Source organism: Equus asinus, chromosome 9, assembly GCF_041296235.1.
Source record: "Equus asinus isolate D_3611 breed Donkey chromosome 9, EquAss-T2T_v2, whole genome shotgun sequence".
NCBI lineage: Eukaryota > Metazoa > Chordata > Mammalia > Perissodactyla > Equidae > Equus > Equus asinus.
Genome location: NC_091798.1, coordinates 62,045,913 through 62,064,457, shown reverse-complemented (window position 1 = coordinate 62,064,457; position 18,545 = coordinate 62,045,913). Strand labels below are relative to the sequence as shown.

General features: G+C 41.3%; 1 protein-coding gene across 6 annotated transcripts in view; it reads right to left on the bottom strand.

The window, feature by feature from the left end:
* MCC (MCC regulator of WNT signaling pathway) overlaps positions 1-18,545 on the bottom strand; it is a 405,770-nt gene that overhangs the window by 120,291 nt on the left and 266,934 nt on the right. Inside the window, exon 1 of one of the 6 annotated variants that reach the window (XM_014842858.3) lies at positions 1,795-1,814. The exons of the other annotated variants lie outside the window; for them this stretch is intronic. Coding sequence (XP_014698344.3) covers positions 1,795-1,797 — 3 coding nt within the window. The 5' untranslated portion in view covers positions 1,798-1,814. Of the gene's footprint in view, positions 1-1,794; positions 1,815-18,545 lie in introns of those variants that run through there. 6 annotated transcript variants of the gene reach the window in all.

The following is an 18,545-nucleotide window of genomic DNA, read 5'->3' as shown; positions in this document are numbered from 1 at the left end:
GCTCAGTGTTCCCCCCGTCGGGGCCCTGCTGATTGCTTCAGGGAACAGGGTGTTTAAATAGAACAAAAGGTCTGAATCATCTCTCCCTTCCAAATCACTTAACCCAGCCAATACTAGTCCCAGCCAGGATCATCTTGTTCCCAGGAAAGGAGGAAAATGGGAGAGGGAGTAGAGGCAGAGAAAATGATGGGGAAAAACAGTTAAGCGATTAAAGACACAGGCTTTATTACAGAACAAAAACAAATAAAACCCCCAGACCTGAGTAGCAGTTCAGCTTTGGTTAAGTTGTTAAAATTTTCCAAGCCTCAGTTTATACATTCTGTAAAATGGGAACGATACCCAACCATATAGAGCTGTGAAGATTAAATAACATACTGCAGGTAAATAACCACAACACTTCCTGGTAGAATGTTAGCCACAATGACCATTATCATCTTAATTATCGTGATCATCAGGTCACGCTTTGCGCTTGCTAAAAAGTGTGAAGATAAAACTGGGCCTTGAAAGCAGTGATGGGTTACTTTCCTATCTCCTTGTTTACACAGACCCTGATTAAGCAATCAGAATGACTCATCACACTGAGGCCCAGATCACATTAATCACAGTAATGTACACTTTGCCTTTCAACATGTGCAACTGAATCAGCTACTCCCTGCACCTTAGCTGGGCCTGCAGGTAAACAGGCAAACACATTAATCCTGAACAGCCTAGAAACTGCAGCAGCCTCATGCCCTGTCTGTCTCCTCCCCGCGCCCCCCCCTCCCCACCAGACTCTTCACATCACAAGGTAAGAGAGGGACGATCAACAACCAAGTGGGACATATACAGTGACCCCAAAATGAATTTCCATAAGAACGTATCTGAGTAGTAAAAAGAATTTACTATAAGCAAAGATATGCACAAAGATCTGTTCTTGATAGCAAAAGCCAAAAAAGAATAGTTGAATAAATTGCCCAATACACATAATACATTATGTTGTTAACAAAATAGGGAAATACGTACCTAACAATTAACATGGTAATCCTCATTCTCTCAATTCTTTCGGGTTGCTTTCCACCTGTACCCACCAACCACGTGGAACAAGTTTTCCTTTTCCCCTACCGCTTCTCTATCCTTTTATTCCTCTTTATTTTTCGCAATACTTACTACTACCTGACAAATATCATATAGGTTTTTTGGTTGACTGATTCCTCCATGAGACTATGAGTTCCAAGAAGACAGACATGTCAAGAAACTGGGGAAACAGCCAAAGAACAAAACGAACTGTGCCTGGCACATAGAACCTCAGACAATACTTGTTGAATAGATAAAATTAGAAAATTCAGTCAAAAGAACTTAGATGATCCTTACCCCCACCACCTAGAGATTCTATCATTCACAAATATCTGTCATTTTTCTACATGTAAATGTACTTAAAATAGCTTATGTGAAACAATGTTTAATATAGTATTCTCTGCTGTACTTCAAACTCTCCAAATAATCCACTGTATCATTAACACCCTCTTAAAGTCATCCTACCACCAGAACGATCCTCCAACCCCCAGTGGCCCCTCCAGGATGTCAACGTTCCTTTTGATAAGTGCTGCCTAGGACAAGACGAATTCCAGCCAGCACATTTCCTATATGCCAGTGACCATGCTAATTGCCTCACACGGGTTTTCACTGAATTCTCACTCAACAAGAAAAGCACTATTATTACAGCTAAAGAAACTGAGACACTGAGCTTTTCTAGTATTTGAAACCCAAAACTCTCAAGCTGACCTATCCCCCTCACCATTACTGCATCTCATTTACCATGGTTCCAGTGTCACGCTTTCTTCAGACTGCACAATCTGGCTTGGGCCAAGGGAGAAAATCTGAAGAGTCAAGATTGCAGACGTGGGTGGCGCTCAGCACCGGATGGTTCACAGCAGTGCTGTACAGGCTAGAAAAGCCACTGGTACCAGAAGGGAGTTTCGGTGAGATCCCGTGTCCTGGCTTTGACGATGCGTGGCGCTGGAGGGAAGAAGCTACGGTGCAGGTGAAGGGTAGGGTGAACTCTGTGGCCAAAGTAACCCATAAAGACGCCATTTCTGCAGCTGAGCCATTAACCCAGCAAAGCAGGTGTGTGCCCCACCCAAGCTGCCAGCACTAGCCTGGCCAGGGCCTGGCGAGTGTTTCACAATTCCTTGCCAAATCACCAAGATGTGAGAACTGCAGATGAGAGCTGTAACACAATGCAAGTGAGCCACAAACGAGAATGATACACTGTCATTTGAGTCCAGCTTGACAGCATTCCGGCCCCTTTCTTGTAAGGAGCCGCTTGCCCCTCAAGGGCACCCTACCCTTCCACTTTGCCTCTGGAAACCACAACACAATAGTAATTCAGACAGGTACCTAACAATTCAGCATTATTTTAATAAACATAGCCTCCTTTTCTTCTCTTACACCTACAAGGAACACATTTCATCACATATGCCTTGACAACTTTCTTATAGATTGATTTAACCCCCTTTCCTGTCCCCTTCATTTCACGGGCTAACTCTGAAATTAATAAAGTACATGGCGGGTTGTGGATTGCAGAGAGGGGAGCTAAGGACAATGTCAGGTCTCCTACATCGGTGCTCATCTCCACCCTTCTGCTGTCATGGGGCTTCTGTAACAACCCTGGAAGAGAAGCAGCAGAAAGGATAAAGAGGAGGCCACACCCACGGGCTGATGAAAGAAACTTTCCTTTGGGCACAGGTATTGTCAGTTGTTTCTAGCTTTCTTTAAGTGGAAGGAGCCCCTAGTCGGGAGGCACCATCTTCTAGACTATTATGTATGGCTCCCAACACACCGATGCAGAGTTCTGGACCCAGATGAATGATGGTGACAGAGGGACAGTTTGGTTGCTCAGGGACGTGGGGAGCTTTTGGGTAATCACAAATAGCAATAAGGTGTTCTTTCATCACACATTTTTGGATATGGAATTGCTTTCTTCCCATTACATAGGTTCATTTGCAAACTACATTCCTCCTGTGCGTTATAAGGGGGGGGGGGCTGCATATTTCCCCAAGCCCATGAAGTCCAACCTAATCCTTCATTCATTCCTTAGGAAAAGAGGTGACATCTACTCCTGGAGTTTCTTGCAATGTCTACACCCTCTCTGAACACCCCTTTCCTCTTACCTCCTTGTAGACATAACACTAGAATGCAAACACAAATCCCCTAAAGCTGCCTTATTTTGTTTCCTGAAAGCAGAAGGGCAGTGAGCAGAAAAACTAAGATTCCAAGGCTGTTTAGGAAGGAAACATTCCCAACCTAGATAAAAATGTCAAAGGAAAGCCTAAATCTAGCAGCAGCTAGAAATACTGGAGCTCCAACAATACAAAAATCAAAATTTACCCAAACTATTAAAGCTCAGCTTCACTGCTAAAGAAGTTGACACTGTCAATCATCAGGCACAGGAGTAAATACAGGAGTGGGAAAAACAGTGAGCCAGCTGCCTGATATTCAGATGCAGTCTCCTTAGAGGCCTGAGTGAGGTGCCCTGTGAGGTCAAAATTCTGCAATGCCAATTATGAAAGTGTTGGTGATACAGTTTAAGTGCAAACCCCATTCTGAGATGGATAAATAGGATAGTAAGATCCAAAGACTCTGTGAGACAGTCTTCCCATTGATCTCAATCCAGGGCATCACTTATGAAAAATATTGCGCTTAGTTCTGGGCTCGCTGAAAATATAACAAATGTGCAATGGGATTATTTAGCTCTGAGTCAAGAAGGATGAAGGCAAATTAGCACGAACTGACAGGCATCCGATGAGCCCTCACACTGAGGGTGGTCACCAGCGGGCCCAGCCTGAAATAATGGGTTTACATTTTGGCATGAGCATTCAGGTTTGCTCTCAGTCTCTCCTGAGAGGGAAGCTTGTTATGTCTTAGAAGGTACAGCCAGGGTTATGGAATTCTTCTCAACAACCTTTTGAGATGAGAGTGAGTCTCATCTCTTTGAGCTAATGTGGGTGCAGTCCTGCCTGGGCGTTTAGTCTACAGCCTCTCGAAATTCATTCCAGTCTGATGATTCTCTCATTTTACAGCAATAGATGCGCTGGGGCAAAAAAAAGGTGAGTCAACACACAGAGCAATTATGGAGGGCATTTCTCTCCAAGTGCAAAGAAAAACAGAGGTTATTTCAAGGGAAGCATGGGCACCTCAAACTAAGCTTTTGTTTGTGTTCCTGGTTTTCAAAAATCTTGGCAACTGTGATTCCCAACAGAGCAACGTTTACAGGAGCACAGGCCTGTGTATTTCGTTCCCTGCTGCGCTGTGGCCCGAGGGCTGTGGCATTTACACACCTGCAGGGCTGAGGGTGACCCAGAAAATGTCGGCACTAGAACTGGATATTTATTTAAAGTGATTGATATATAAAAGAATAGCTAACCCTCCCTCCAAATAACAGGCTAGAGTCAAAAACGTAGAGAACCACCACCTTCCCTTTGCGATGGAACAGATCTAAACTCCTGTTAGACTTTTACAACAGTCCTTCCTGGGGCAGAGAAACCTGATCGACAACTATCAACTTCCCTTTTCAGTTGCCATCTTAAAAGAAACCAAAGTTATTCACAAATTGCCTACTGCCTCAAGATGGTAAAAATTAAAAATTTAACCCACCTCATTCCAGATACTACATTCTTTTGGGCAAGAGACTTATGTTCACAAACAAAAACTGGGAACATATCAAATCCATTTCCAGGGAAAATACAGAGCCTGAGAATATCCCTGTAAAGCAACGAGGTTTAGTTGACTTTTCTTTAGTCATTTCACACACCTAATGTGATATGAAACTGTGGGCATGCCACAACAAGCCTATTTGCAGCTTATACACTCTTCAGGCTCACATCAACATGGCAACTGGAGAGCCTTAAGGAATTGATACTAACATGCGGAGTGTTAAAATTTTGCTGAAAATGTGCTCTTTTTTCCTAATAGATTCCAGATGTTGAGTACCCTCATATCCATTTAGACCAGTGCTTTACATGATCTGTTCTTCGAAATCTTTTGAAAAAAATATACTTGCATTTCTTTCTCACACTGTATTGTATGGACAAAAACGCAGTTATTCACATACTTTTAAAAAAACTTAAAAAGATTAAGCATCCCCTTTAAGTTAAATGATTTCCACAGAAAAACATTAATAGGGTATACAGAATGATAAATCTATGCTATGAAAGATGATAATATAAAGCAGACTTCGCCTATGGTGAGTTCAAATTCCAGAATATACCATGTACACAAAAATCTTGTGGTTTATGGAATTCTGAATCTCCAAGTTTGAATAGTGGGCGCAGACCAGAGCAACCCATGGTTTTCTGCTGTGTCGATGTTTTTTTACTGAGCCCTCCTTGTGGGTGGGGTTGGGGGAGAAAAGGGCAAACAAATTGGAAGTGGGGAGGGGAGAGCAGGGCAGGGGCAAAAGGCCAGGCAAGGTGAATCCCACGTACTGCATTTTACCCCTTAAAGTCTGTAAAGCGAAGAGCTCCTGAACTCGGGCTAGATCAGGAACAACAGTTTCGGAAGGCTTCAGCCCCCAGAACCAGCTCTCCGGCAGGCATCCAACAGAAGCAATCAATCCATGTAAAGATTGTGTTGGCTAAGCAGACAGAGCTGTCAAACAAGCCCCCTTTGCCTCTCCCTCCCCAGTTCCCCACCCCAGAGCATCCCCAGTCCCCCCACCATAGAAATCTGGGGATTGCCACTGCCCCAGATGCCTGTCCTCTGCCCTGGGGAGAAGGGAAGACGAGACAGTGATTTGCATCTCTCTTGCTGTTTTGTGGCTAAGAAGGGAAAAGGAAAGGAGGAGTCACTCCAAAAGACAGGGGGAAGGGGAAACAGAACAGATATGCCATTAATTCTGAAGGAAACCAAGAAACCCAGAAAGATAAAGGAAAATAAGGAGAAGATAATTACGAAATAGCATTACAGATTAAAAAAAAAAGGGGTCCTTTGAACGACTTCTTCTTTCAGGACCACTCCTGCACTTAAATGTGTCAAAGCCTGCATCTTGCATCATCTCTAGTAACGCCACCCCCACACCCTCCCAGCCAAGCATACCGAGGAGCATTCATGCTTAGATAATTGCGTGGAGTTGAGCTGTGGACTGAGAAACAGCTTGAGGTTGTTCTCACAAAAGAATTCTCTCATTCAGACTCCGTCAAACTGCTCAGGTGCAGAGCCAAGGGGGTTAATGTCCAAGTTCAGAAACTCTGTGCAGGTCACATTCTGGCCACGGGGAGACATAAGGGTGGGTTTCTTAAAATGCATCGACTTGCCCTCTTTCCCGTGACAGGTCACCTCTTGAACTGCTGTGGGATGACCTGGGAGAAAAATAGAAAGCTCTGCAGCCAGGCACTCCTGTGTGAGTGTAGGGAACAATCAGAGGGCTGTCTGGAAAACAAAATGCCTCATTTCTTTAATGGCAGCTATTCAGGCAGCAAGAGGCAATTCAGGGACTGGCCAGCAAAGTGCACTGCTTGGGAGATGGGCATAAATGATACGTTTCTATTCTGCTCCAGCATTTATGCATTGCCCAACTTCACTTTGGTTAAATAAAGTACTTTCTTCTGGGGATGGCAAGTACGTGACACCTCAGCTATAGCTACTACACATATCGCAACTCCAATGTAAAAGTCTTAGGATTTTTGTTTGTCTGTTTGTTTCTTTATGGTGAGGAAGATTTGCCCTGAGCTACCATCTGCGCCAATCTTACCCTACTTTGCATGTGGGATGTCTCTACAGCATGGCTGGTGAGTGGAGCATGTCCACACCTGGGATCCAAACCTGTGAACCTGAGCCACCAAAGCGGAGCATGCAGGACTTTACCCACTTGGCCACGGTGCTGGCCCCCAAAAAAGTCTTAGAGTTTTTAATAAGATAAACAAATGAGTATTATTATTTCCTTTTGAAAGGACAAGATCACTGGCAGGTCTAGTCTTCATGGAAATAAGTAATTAATGTGGTGTCTAAATTTAATTTTTCTTTCTTTACAGCAACTACTTCTTTTAAACAGGGACAAATGGAGCCATACAGTGTATTTGGTTCCATTACTTCTTTCACCTTTTTCTCCTTTCCCTCAATGGACTTTATTTCTATTCCATGGCAGAAACATCCTTCTCTTGTAGAATTGGGCAGTATACCATTTTCCTACCTTAGGCAGGAAGCTACATTTCTGCAAATTTCTCATAAACCAGAACCGCACAAATGGTGGGAAGCTCGGGGGCTTTTTTTGTGTGTCTGTAATGAAAGTACCTGAAGGCCCAGCTTCTGTCTATCCCCACCCACTCCTGTTTCCCTATATGTTCTGTGGAAGCTAATTCCTACCCTACCCATCTCCCAGGGGTACTGGGGAGAGGGGGAAACGTTAATGCTTGTTGTATGTTACAAGCACTATAAAAATGTTAGTTATAATAGATGATACAGCTCAAGGTGGTATTTACTGACTTTTATACGTAACTCCCTCTACTTGGGTCCTTAAAATTCATCTCTAACACACTTTATCAGGTTTACCTCTGTTTATAAAGTTTGGCAAGAATTCGTGTTACGGACTGTAGCCTCTTTGCTAATGGAGTCAGTCAGTAGTTACAGTCTAAGTAAGCACCTCTGACGTGTTCCTTTCCCACAAAAGAGCACTGATCCTTAAGGACAAGACTTGAAACTTGAGGGTCGGGATTCAGATATTGCCAAATCACTCTCAGTATCTTTACACTAACAAGAGTCCCCTAAAGTAAAGGGTGAGTGTTTGGCTCCCAAACCTGGGATTTCTGCATCCTGAACTGAGACTTCGCTGAAGTGCTGGGTATGAGTGGCCCTAAAGCTCTGGCTTCAGATACGCTGGGTACTCTCATGAACCATTTCTGTTTTGCAGGGGCATTTGGCCATGACCTCACTGAATCACAGACAGGGAGTTCCTGGAAGTTCACTCAGATACCTGCCTTCAGCACAAAACATCTAATCACAACTGGGAACATCCACAAGGAAGTTCCTGAGACAGATTCAGCAGAGCATACCCACAGCATGGACAAGATAACTTCCCATCAGACAGGGAGCCATATTCTTGACTCCACAGACTGGAGGAGGAAGCACAAAAAAGAGAGCTGTTTCATCATTCTGGTACTGATTAGCCTGCATTTCTGCCCCAAAATGTATTAAGCTTCAGTATGGCAATTAGCTGACGAGGGCAAAAATGCACAGACAAGCAGAAGGTGGAAACCCCCTTAACCCAGAAAATGTAATTGGTGGCTCTGTGTCCATATCATTTCACAGTGGTTACTGGGCAGCCTCCAAGAAAAGAAGCAGCTATGGTAAAGGAATTCTCCAGAAATTGTGAGGTTTCAAGGCACAGAGAGCTTCAGAGATATCTGCCTATAACACCAGGAAGTCCTGGAACTCAGCAGTAACTGACACTGTTGCAGGAAGCCCCACCTAAGGAAGGCTCTCCCTTCCCTGCCCTCAGGGTCCATCTACCATCAGCTGGAATTTCTGACCTAGAAAAAGTAAAATGGAAAGCTATCCAAATGCTAGCTGACTGACTTCAGGCACTGTGGGTGTTTTGGGAAAAAAAAGGAATTATTATTTAGGGAAAGGATTCTGTATGAGAACACTAGGACACTTTTCTCCACTCAAAGAGTGGAAGACAACAGACACATACCAGTGGAGAGTTCACAGCAAATGAGCACAATTCAGCTCCAACAATCCAGATATCTGACTTCATACTGATGACCAAATTCCACTTAAGAATGAGACAGCACTCAGAGCTGATTGGCACAGCTGCTGTCCATGTGACCAAAAACAACACAAGCAAGCATCTCAGGCATCAAAATCACCTCTCTAAAGTGATTGAACAGCCCAGGTAAGGTTTCAGAAGTTGTTAAAGCTACTGAGCCTCTTTATCAATTCATTTAGATACAGAAAAAGCTTCATTTTCCTTTCACACTATATGTGGTCAGCTATTGCCTACAGCTTCACAGCTGAGAAATCTTTACTTTCCATGGACATCTCTTTCCCTTCTAAGTAACCTTGTTTGAATAAAAAGGGGTAGGGTTGGAAAATATAAGATTTTGCTCTTTCCAGACACCTTTTAAACATTGATAAAACCCAGAACAAACCAGGCTATAAGAAAGAAGACCCCATCTATAGCCATCTGTCCATCTTAACATAATTACCTATGTGCTGGATGCACCATAATTTAACCAGCAACCAATTACTGGATGTGTAACCAATTTTCCTTGTTGTACAATGCTGCAATGAAGAACATTAGGACAAGTTCCTGGAAATGAAATTATTTGGCCAAAGCTTCTAAGTGTGAGATTGTCTTGTCCACAAAACCTATTGTAGTATATACTTCTGCCAGTAGTATCTATTTTGCTTTACTCCCAACAACCCTACATATATCATTTAAATAATTTTTTTGCTAATATGGTTCCAAGATGACTTTGAGTTTTCATTTCCTTGATTATTTGAGGTTAAACTTTTTTGATAAATTTATTGGACATGTGGCTTTATTTTTTAATTGCCTGTTCATGTTCTTTGCTCATTTTGACAGGATGTTGACTTCTTAAAGTTTGATGTGTATTACAGATATTAACCTTTTGTCATATATACTGCAAATATGCTTTCCCAGTTGGCTGTTCACCTTTTAATTTATATAGCATTTTTTGACATCTATATATTTTACATTTTTATGTCGTCTCCATAAATCTTTTCCTTTACAGATCTTTCCCTCTGCTTTCTGTTTAGAAAGTCCTTCTCTACTCAGATCAGATAAACAGTTACCTATATTTCTTTGTGATTTTTTTAACATATTCATTTTTAAATCTTCAATCATCTGTAATTTCATTGTATACATAAACTACAAATCCAATTTTGTTGTTTTTATTTAGTATTTGTCCTATTACTACTGAAATAGTTAGACCTTTTCTACTATTCTTATATGTAGCTATTATCATATAACTAAATCCTTTTTGATATTATTTTAAATTACAGTATCATAATGTTTAATGTTGCATTAGTGTAAAATCTCCCCTTTTCCAAAAATATTTTAGCTGCTTGTTTATTCTTCCACATAAACATAAAATTATTAAGAAGATTTTTAAAAATCTCATAGGGCTTTGGATGAGAACATCATTGAATCTCTACTCTCCCTCCAGTCAGTGTAGTACGTATACACGACTGACCCCATCTAATAACATGGGCATTCCATTGATCAATTGTAATTTTCTTCGCAGTGGCTCTCTTCAACCTAGACTCAAATTCCTTGAGGACAAACACATGTCTGTTTTGCTCCTTAGTGTATTTGATTCTTAGCAGCTAGTACAATACAAACACATATATAGTTACTGAATGAACGAAATCAAAGTGATCTAGAACATTTGTCTTGACTATCTTTAGTATCTCTAACCCAAAACAGCTAAAACAGCATTGTAACTCTGAATGCACTTGGTGTGTGTAAACTGAGAAAAGGTGTACAAGGGATTTATAGGCCATGGTACCCAGCTCTGACTAATGGCATAACCAACTCCAAAGATGAAGACATTCCTGCATTACTGCAATAGCAACACACAGGGCAAAGGAAAGTGGAGGGTAACACTGGGGTAGATTAAGATAAACTAAAATCAGCAGATTAGGAATTCACGCTTGAGAACTACAGAAACTTTAGTAGAGTGAAGACCATTGTAATCATTGCCGTGGAGGAGTAGAGACGTCAGCAAACGACTTTTAAAAAGTGCTAGACCCAGGGGCCAGCCCTGTGGCCAAGTGGTTAAGTTAGCACGCTTCAACAGCCCAGGGTTTCGCCGGTTTGGATCCTGGGCGTGGACATGGCACCACTCGTCAGGCCATGCCGAGGCGGCGTCCCACATCCCACAACTAGAAGGACGTGCAACTAAGATATACAACTGTGTACGGGGAGGTTGGGGGAGATAAAGCAGGAAAAAAAAAAAAAGACTGGCAACAGTTGTTAGCCCACGTGCCAATCTTTAAAAAAAAAAAAAGTGCTAGACCCAGTGCTAAGAGAGATTTAGGACATTTAAAGGACAATGGCCTAGGACAGGGGTGGGTAGAGAGAGAAGCATCCTGAGTCAAAAAGATGGCCTCAATCAGTCTTCCTGACCTCTTTTTCCTAATGCCTTGCTGAAGAGACTCAAATAATAAAAATCAACCCACTGGTAGAGGCTGGAAGGAATAATGGCGAATTGTGCCCCAATTACTGGTAAGGATCACCTGTATTCTTTATGACACCTAGGGAGCACCTCTCTGATCTAAAAATTTACTGATATTGGGATATATTTACAAAGATATTTATTGCACACTGTAATAATGACAAAAACTAAACTCAACAACTGAAACACATAAATGCCAATCTACAGGGGAGTGAGTGAATGAACTGTGGCATATCTACATTTTGTAGCTGTGAAAGAATGAGATCTACTGGAGACCTTAGAGAAAAAACCATGATATACTGTTAAGTTAAAAAAAATTAAGATTACGATATATCTAGTCTGATCTACTTTTATTAAAATGTTCATCACACATGTAAATCTTTGTATATTTTATATGAGCATAGATGGGTATTGAAGAATATACACTACATTGTTAACAAGGGTTAAGGAGGGAGGAGGAAATATATGTGGGGAGAAGGAAGTGACTTAGCTTTTTCATGGTATACTTCTATGTCATTTGACTAGTTACAATGGGCATGCATAGCTTTTGTGCCTTGAAAGGAAAGGCTAATACTTATTCTTGAAAATAAATAGACGTGTCAACAAATTTTGAAAAATGGATATGTACAATGCAAATGTAAAATTATCTCAGAATTATCAAACGTAGAACAAACAAAATAATGAACCCCATTAGAACATACTTGAGACAGTCAAGCTTTGATGACTCAAAGCTGGAAAGAGGTACTACAATTAGTTTTCCTTTGATTTCAGGGACTTATTTATTCTGCTTATCTCAAGACAGAGCTAACAGACAAAACGGTTTTGAAAGGTTCTAAATGGTTCTCAACACTTGGGCATATTCCAGGAAGACTAAGTTAATTTAGCTATTCACAGAGTGGCATGTTTGACAGGGAAAATGCAAATCAGATTACTGTAGTTAGTGTTCGATTAGCCACTCAAACTGGAGGGGAAGCAGTGACAGACAAGTAGAGACGATGCCGCAGCTGCCATAATTTATTTCACGTTTGAAAGCCTTGTTCAACTTGCTGAGGAAAATATTCAGGAGGTTGTATGAGACTGCAAATTTGCTGGAGTACCCCAGGAGATAAATTAAAGACTAATCACATGATATTCCTTACAATATACTCTAAAATATAGTCAACTCTAAGGAAGAGATAAAATGGTCCCCAGCCAACCATCCCTAGAGTACTTTTCATGAATGTTTTCAACCTGTGGGTCATGACCCATGAATAAGTTTAGAAATAAATTTAGTGTGCTGTGATCAGCATGGGTCTAGACAAGAAAAAAAAGGTTTGAAAATCACTGCCTTATATACTCCCTTTTTTCCTGCCCTCATCCCTACACCTCCTACTCCCAACCAGCAGGAGCAAAACACTGTCTCTCAAGTCTGCATACCCACATCCTGTGCTAATTTTCAAGCCCTTTAAAAAAAAAAAAAGTCAAGTTCAAGTATCCATTAGAAAATTCAAGAGATAATTCTATTTTCTCCAGCTCTCAACAAACTGTTTTTTATAATGGGTAAGTGGCTTTGCCTTTGGATTTCTCCCTGCGAAACAGTTCCTAAATTCCCTTTTCTTGTATATTAAAATGCCACTTAAGAATAAAGGGGGTTACGACAATAAAGTTATAATGCTGGGATCAGGTTAGGTTCCTAAGGATTGCACAAACAGCCCAGCAGCTGTAGAACAGGAAGGAAAGGTCCCTGAGTGCAACAGCTAGTAAACCCTCAAATCTGCAAAGTTTCTTCTTACAGCTGTGCTGCTTGCACTTGGAATTCCAAAGACTCCTGTTGCCAACAGAATTTTCAAGGTAAACGACATTTACTATTGAAGCTCTAGCATGTGCCTCATACACAGAAGTAAAACACTGATCTCCAATCCAATAGCGATGGGTGACAGCTCCCTTGTGCTCAAGACCTGTAAGTCCAGCTGCCTACCAGAACTCGGTACCCAGAGGGACACATTCAACGTACTCCAAACTCAACCTGCTTTCTTCCCTTGCGAGCCAATCCATCCCACATTCCACCATGCTGCTCTGTTACCTGCTTCAACTAAAGGAGGAAGTGCTAAGAGCCAGGCTCTACATGCCCATTTGCCTAAGCCAGAGACTCGGCATCCTTTTGGAATTCTTCCTCCCTCGTCCTCATTCTTATCATTAATTTCTGTTGATCTTACCTCACAAATCTTTCTGGAAACCGTCCACTCCTCCCCATGCTTGCCATCATCATTCTAGCTCAGGATACCACTGCTCACCTGGATTGCAGCAACAGCATTTTAACTGGTTTTCCTGCCTATAGCCCTCTCTCCAAACTGTTCTCCAAAACCAGAGCCCAAACTCTAAAGTGCAGTTCTCTGTATATCACTTCCCTTGTTAAAAGATAAATATAAATCAACAACCACCACCCTTCAATAGCCATTGCCTAGACTGTACCCTCGGGTAGAGTCAAAATTTCTCAACGTGGCCTACGGACTGCTCCCCCACCCTGCGCTACCATCTACGGCCACTGAACCAACTGCAGTTCTCCAGATAAGTCCTGGTCCCCCCACCCTACCCCTCTTCCCACTTAACTCCACATCTCACTCAGGTGGCCTCAGAAAGACTTTTTGAACCCTGGTAGGCATTGCTCCCATGTGCCTTTCCTCATTCCTATCATGGCATCTATCACACTACTTAATGACTCGGTTTCTTGGGTCTCCTCCATTAGGTCTGTAAATTCCCTAAGGAGCAGGATTGTGTCTGACTGGTTTATAACACCCGACACTGCGTCCGGCATAATGTAAGTACTGAATGCATACATGTCAAAGATGAACATTAATCAGATCCTCTGTATGGGGCAATGGGAACTATGGAAAAACTAAGCCAGGCATTGGAGGTCATTGTGTCATTTTCACAATTATACAATGTGGACGTTCAGCAGTAGTTAGGAAACCATAAACCCCTGAGGTGCACATGGATGGCAAACCCAGAGCTAGCCGGTCAGGCAACGCAATCTAAAAACAAAAGGAAGCATTCTAGTCAATTATGTAAGTCTGCTTATGATTATAAACAGTGTTGACATTAAGTATATTTTACTTTTAAAAACACTTTATATAAAGAAATCACATGAAAAAAATCACAATTGTAATAGCTATTAGATTTCTCCATGGCCCTTTCTATTTTTATCCATATATTTGTGTTTTCCTTTAAATAGCTGTAATCCTAGCATACATATATTGCTAATTTAGTGTTATTCTGTTTAGGTTTTCCCAAGTAGGTACACAGTCTTCGTATTCATAATTTTAATGACTGAGTAAATGCCATCAGATGAACACATTATAATTTTCTTAATCATATTTAGGGAGTTTCTAATCTTTACTAATTTAAATAATGCTATAACAGATACATAAAACAAATACATAAAATTTCTTTTTTTTCCAAACTAGAACAGAGTTAATTTTTTTCTCATTTTAGAGGATTATTTCACTACCCGAAAGAACCTGCAAAGAATGCATGTTTGGGACATTGTCCACATGAACAATATTCAAAACAGTAACTAGTATAATTATTGAAAAAGGGGCTTGCAAATCAAAACACATGCCTGGTAGAGAGCAATGAGCAAGAAAGGAAGCTGCGAGCAGTGATGGAGAAGACCTGAGAAGGACAGAGATGCTGCTGAACTAGAAAAGGATAAGCAGGAATTTAGACAGGTGAGGTGCAAGTGGAATACATTCCTGAAAAACAGAAGGAAAGCAATTTCAGAGTTACCTGTGGTTCTCAGGCAGTTAACTAAGACTCTACGTTTCAGCTGTCCCTGTTCAGAAGCAGGACATCACAGCACTAAGCAGACCATCTCCATATCTCTGAGAGCACAGCGGCTTTTCCAGTAAGGTGGCTAGGTGCCAGGGTTAAACATGGAAGCTGTGACTGACAGCAGAGGATTTTGATCTTTTTCTAATAGCTGGGGGACCAAAAGGCAAGAAGAGGAAGAGCAAACCAGGGGCAAAGTGGCTACCAGGGCAGAAAATTTATTTATGAGGGACTTTTTGAGGAGCAGATCCAAAGGAATAGTAGCATCTTGACCCACTCTGTCCACGACAAGAGGTCACTCAAAAATACTCCCTCCCCACCCCTAGGTCTGGCCCTTGCAGTGACAGCTAAACTTCCACCAACAGCCTGATTCCTCAGTAGACATCCTATAATTAAAATTTGATTCAGCACTCATGTAAATATTCTTTCTCACACAACTGTCATCTTTTATCATTCTTGCGCTAACCTCAACAATTTTCCCATTCCACTTCCACTTTCAAAGAATAATAAAATCCTCCTAGAAATCTCATTCTTAATTAATATGCTGTTTTCTTTTCCTCCCACTCTAGTAGCACAGATCCTGCTCTAACAGAAGGAAAGGGGATCTAAAAAGTCTCCCCGCAAACACAGAGCGGTGATCCTAAGCCACTACAGTCCTATTTCTCTCTGTTCCACTTATCAAAAAATCTTATAACAATATTTATACATCCTCTAAGAAGCCACATTACTGTTAAGCCTTGAATTCGACAGACCTTAAAAACAAGAGGAGAAGATGGTCAACGAGTCACAGTTTACTGTTGAAAATGCTATATATCTCATGCATCATTCCCCACCCCCACGGCTCTTCTGTGCCTCATTCAATACCCTACAGGGACCCTTTAAGAACACAGTCTGTGCTTTCAGCAATAACTGACATCCCTGTAAATCCATGTAATGTTCAGAAAATAAATCCAGTGCTCTCTGCTGCCCATACAGCAACATTAATCTTATGAACAGTACTATAGAACACCCTCCCCGCTTCCTCCCGCCCCTCCCCTCTCTCCATCTGCTTTAAGTAGGGCAAGTATTTTACTCATGTTAATTGTTCTGACAGATGAGGATCAACACTGCTTTAATCCATTTGCAGCCTAGCACTGGGTACATTCGTCTTCTCAAATGCTGTTAGAGGCAAGTACACTGGCTGTTAGTAACATGAGAGCTACTTCAGGGCAGTGCTCAGTACTCTTAAGTGACTCACTCTACATTCCTTATCAAGGGAATGCAGGGGAAATTCTTCCCCAAACTCATTCAAAGTTTTCTGGTTGCTACTATGGTTGTGTTTTGATCCTTTAAAAACAATATATAGTTGGATTTTATTAAATTAAGACTAAAGTGAATCGATTGCTATTGATTTCTTTTAAAACGTTAAGTGTCTTCTCATTTACCAATTAATCATACGCAAGTTCTCTAAAAGGCAAGAGGATGCAGCCAAATTCAGCAGAATTTTGCTATAAAATTCGACAACCTGATTAGGAACCGTGTGCATTCTGCAAGATACGCCACCTATTTGTAACTCACAGTGGGAAGCGTTAGAGCTCAGGTCTGTCAGTGTTGACAAGAGCATGGGCCTTAGATACAGGCACCCCTGGATTTCAATCCACCCCAGCTCCACCGTTTTTCACCTCCACACCAGCTGCCATGGATACTGCGAGGATCACATGATTTAGCACTTTTAACACACTCAGCCCTATACTGTCCCTAGCTGAGGGTGTGTTCACTCAAGCTACTGATATGCATACCTAAGTGTTGGTTCTGAACTAGCTGAAAAAGTAGCTTCGGATGACATGCTAAGTATTTCCTAGACATTTCTACTCCCATCAGAAGTGTAGTCAAAGAGGACTCCTATACAGAATGAATACAGTGGCCTGACACCCTCCTCCTCCAATGCTAGGACAGATGAAGCTTGTCACCCTGTCCCCCCTGAGCAGTATGTCTTCACTAGTGTCTGGACGCCACTGGTCCATCTCCACTGATTATCCCCCACATGGTTTTGAATTTGCCATTTTCTCTTTCCTATTGCCTCTGTCTATAGGTCTTATTTCTATTTCAGCTCCATCCTCTGTCTCCCATGCTTTCAACTTAATAACCTTATACATTTCAAATTTTCAGGACAGTGCTTCCAGCTCAGAAATCTAATGAAGAAAAATAAATATGGTATGACTCAGATTTATGGAATACATTGCATGGGGAACCCTCTTGCAAAACTCACTTGTTTCTCCCTCTCAGGCAGGATCAATGATTTCCTCTTTCTTTCCGCTCACCCCTCTATTTTCAGATCTGTTCAAGCTACAATGGTGAGATAAGAACAGACAGACAGAATATTCTTCTAGTTTGTAGGCTCTGTCTTCTTCACCTTCCAAGTAAGGGGTGGCCCATGGTCAGCTGCTTAACAAAAATTTCCATTACAGACACAAGAAATGCTTATGCCAGCTCTTTTTGCCCAAAATGAATATATATTTGCACATATGTTAGGATCTCAACAGTGTAAAAAAGATCAATTTTTTTTGTCTATACAATAGGAAATATTAAAATGTTCATGGTAAGTATATCTGGACACAAGATTTTAGGTAATTTCAGTTTTAGTATTTTTCTGACTTCTTATATTTTACATGATGGGTATGAATTACTTTCCTATTCAGAAAAAAAGTATAAGTATGTAAAGTCATTTATGCCTTGCCTATCCCCATTCAGCACCCTGCTTTGCAAGCTATCACTAACCCTGTTTATAATTTAATCTAAAATGATCCCAAGTAGCCACCTCTAATCTTGAAGAGCCAAAGGTTCGACTTGTGAAACTGTTTAAATTAATGTAGCAGTGCCCTAAACTCATACATGCATTCTTCCAAGCTTTAAGTTTTATATTGAGACTAATCAATGTCTACAAGAACTGATGGCATACATTAAAGACAACTTAGTTTAAACCACCAGAAACAGAGAGCTGCCCAATTTACACAATTCCTAAAGAGGGATTTTGACAGAAGCTTTGATTCCTGGTTCTGCTAACAGAATATGTCCAGATGCGCACAGGCCTCTTTAAGACCGTACTGGGCAAATTTTACACTAGCACTATCTGTTAGAATACCATGACCAGCCTTGAAATGCCCTGATTAGAATTTAGAAATGGACTCTGGTGAGCTACACTTTCACTGGGACTCTAAGGAGTTTAGCTTGGCTGTTCTGTTGTTTATAATCATTGAAGTCAATAGTTAAGAAAATAAAACATATATAAACTCCAAAGACTAAGCTGACAACATTCAACAAAAATATCTTGCATCTGTAACTATAAAATGGAATGTAAATGAGAAAGAATGCACTGTGGACTTAGCTATATTCTGACTGTGCATTGCCAGCCGAACAGTGGAGTCAAATCTGGCTTTGACTCCACTCAAGGAGCCTCAGTTTACTCAGCTACAGAATGGGGTAACTAGCCCCCAAGAGGATGCAGTGAGAGGACATGTACAAATGAATGGAAATACTAACAGTTGACAAATGGGAGGTGTTGGGCTGACAGTTTTAACCACAAAA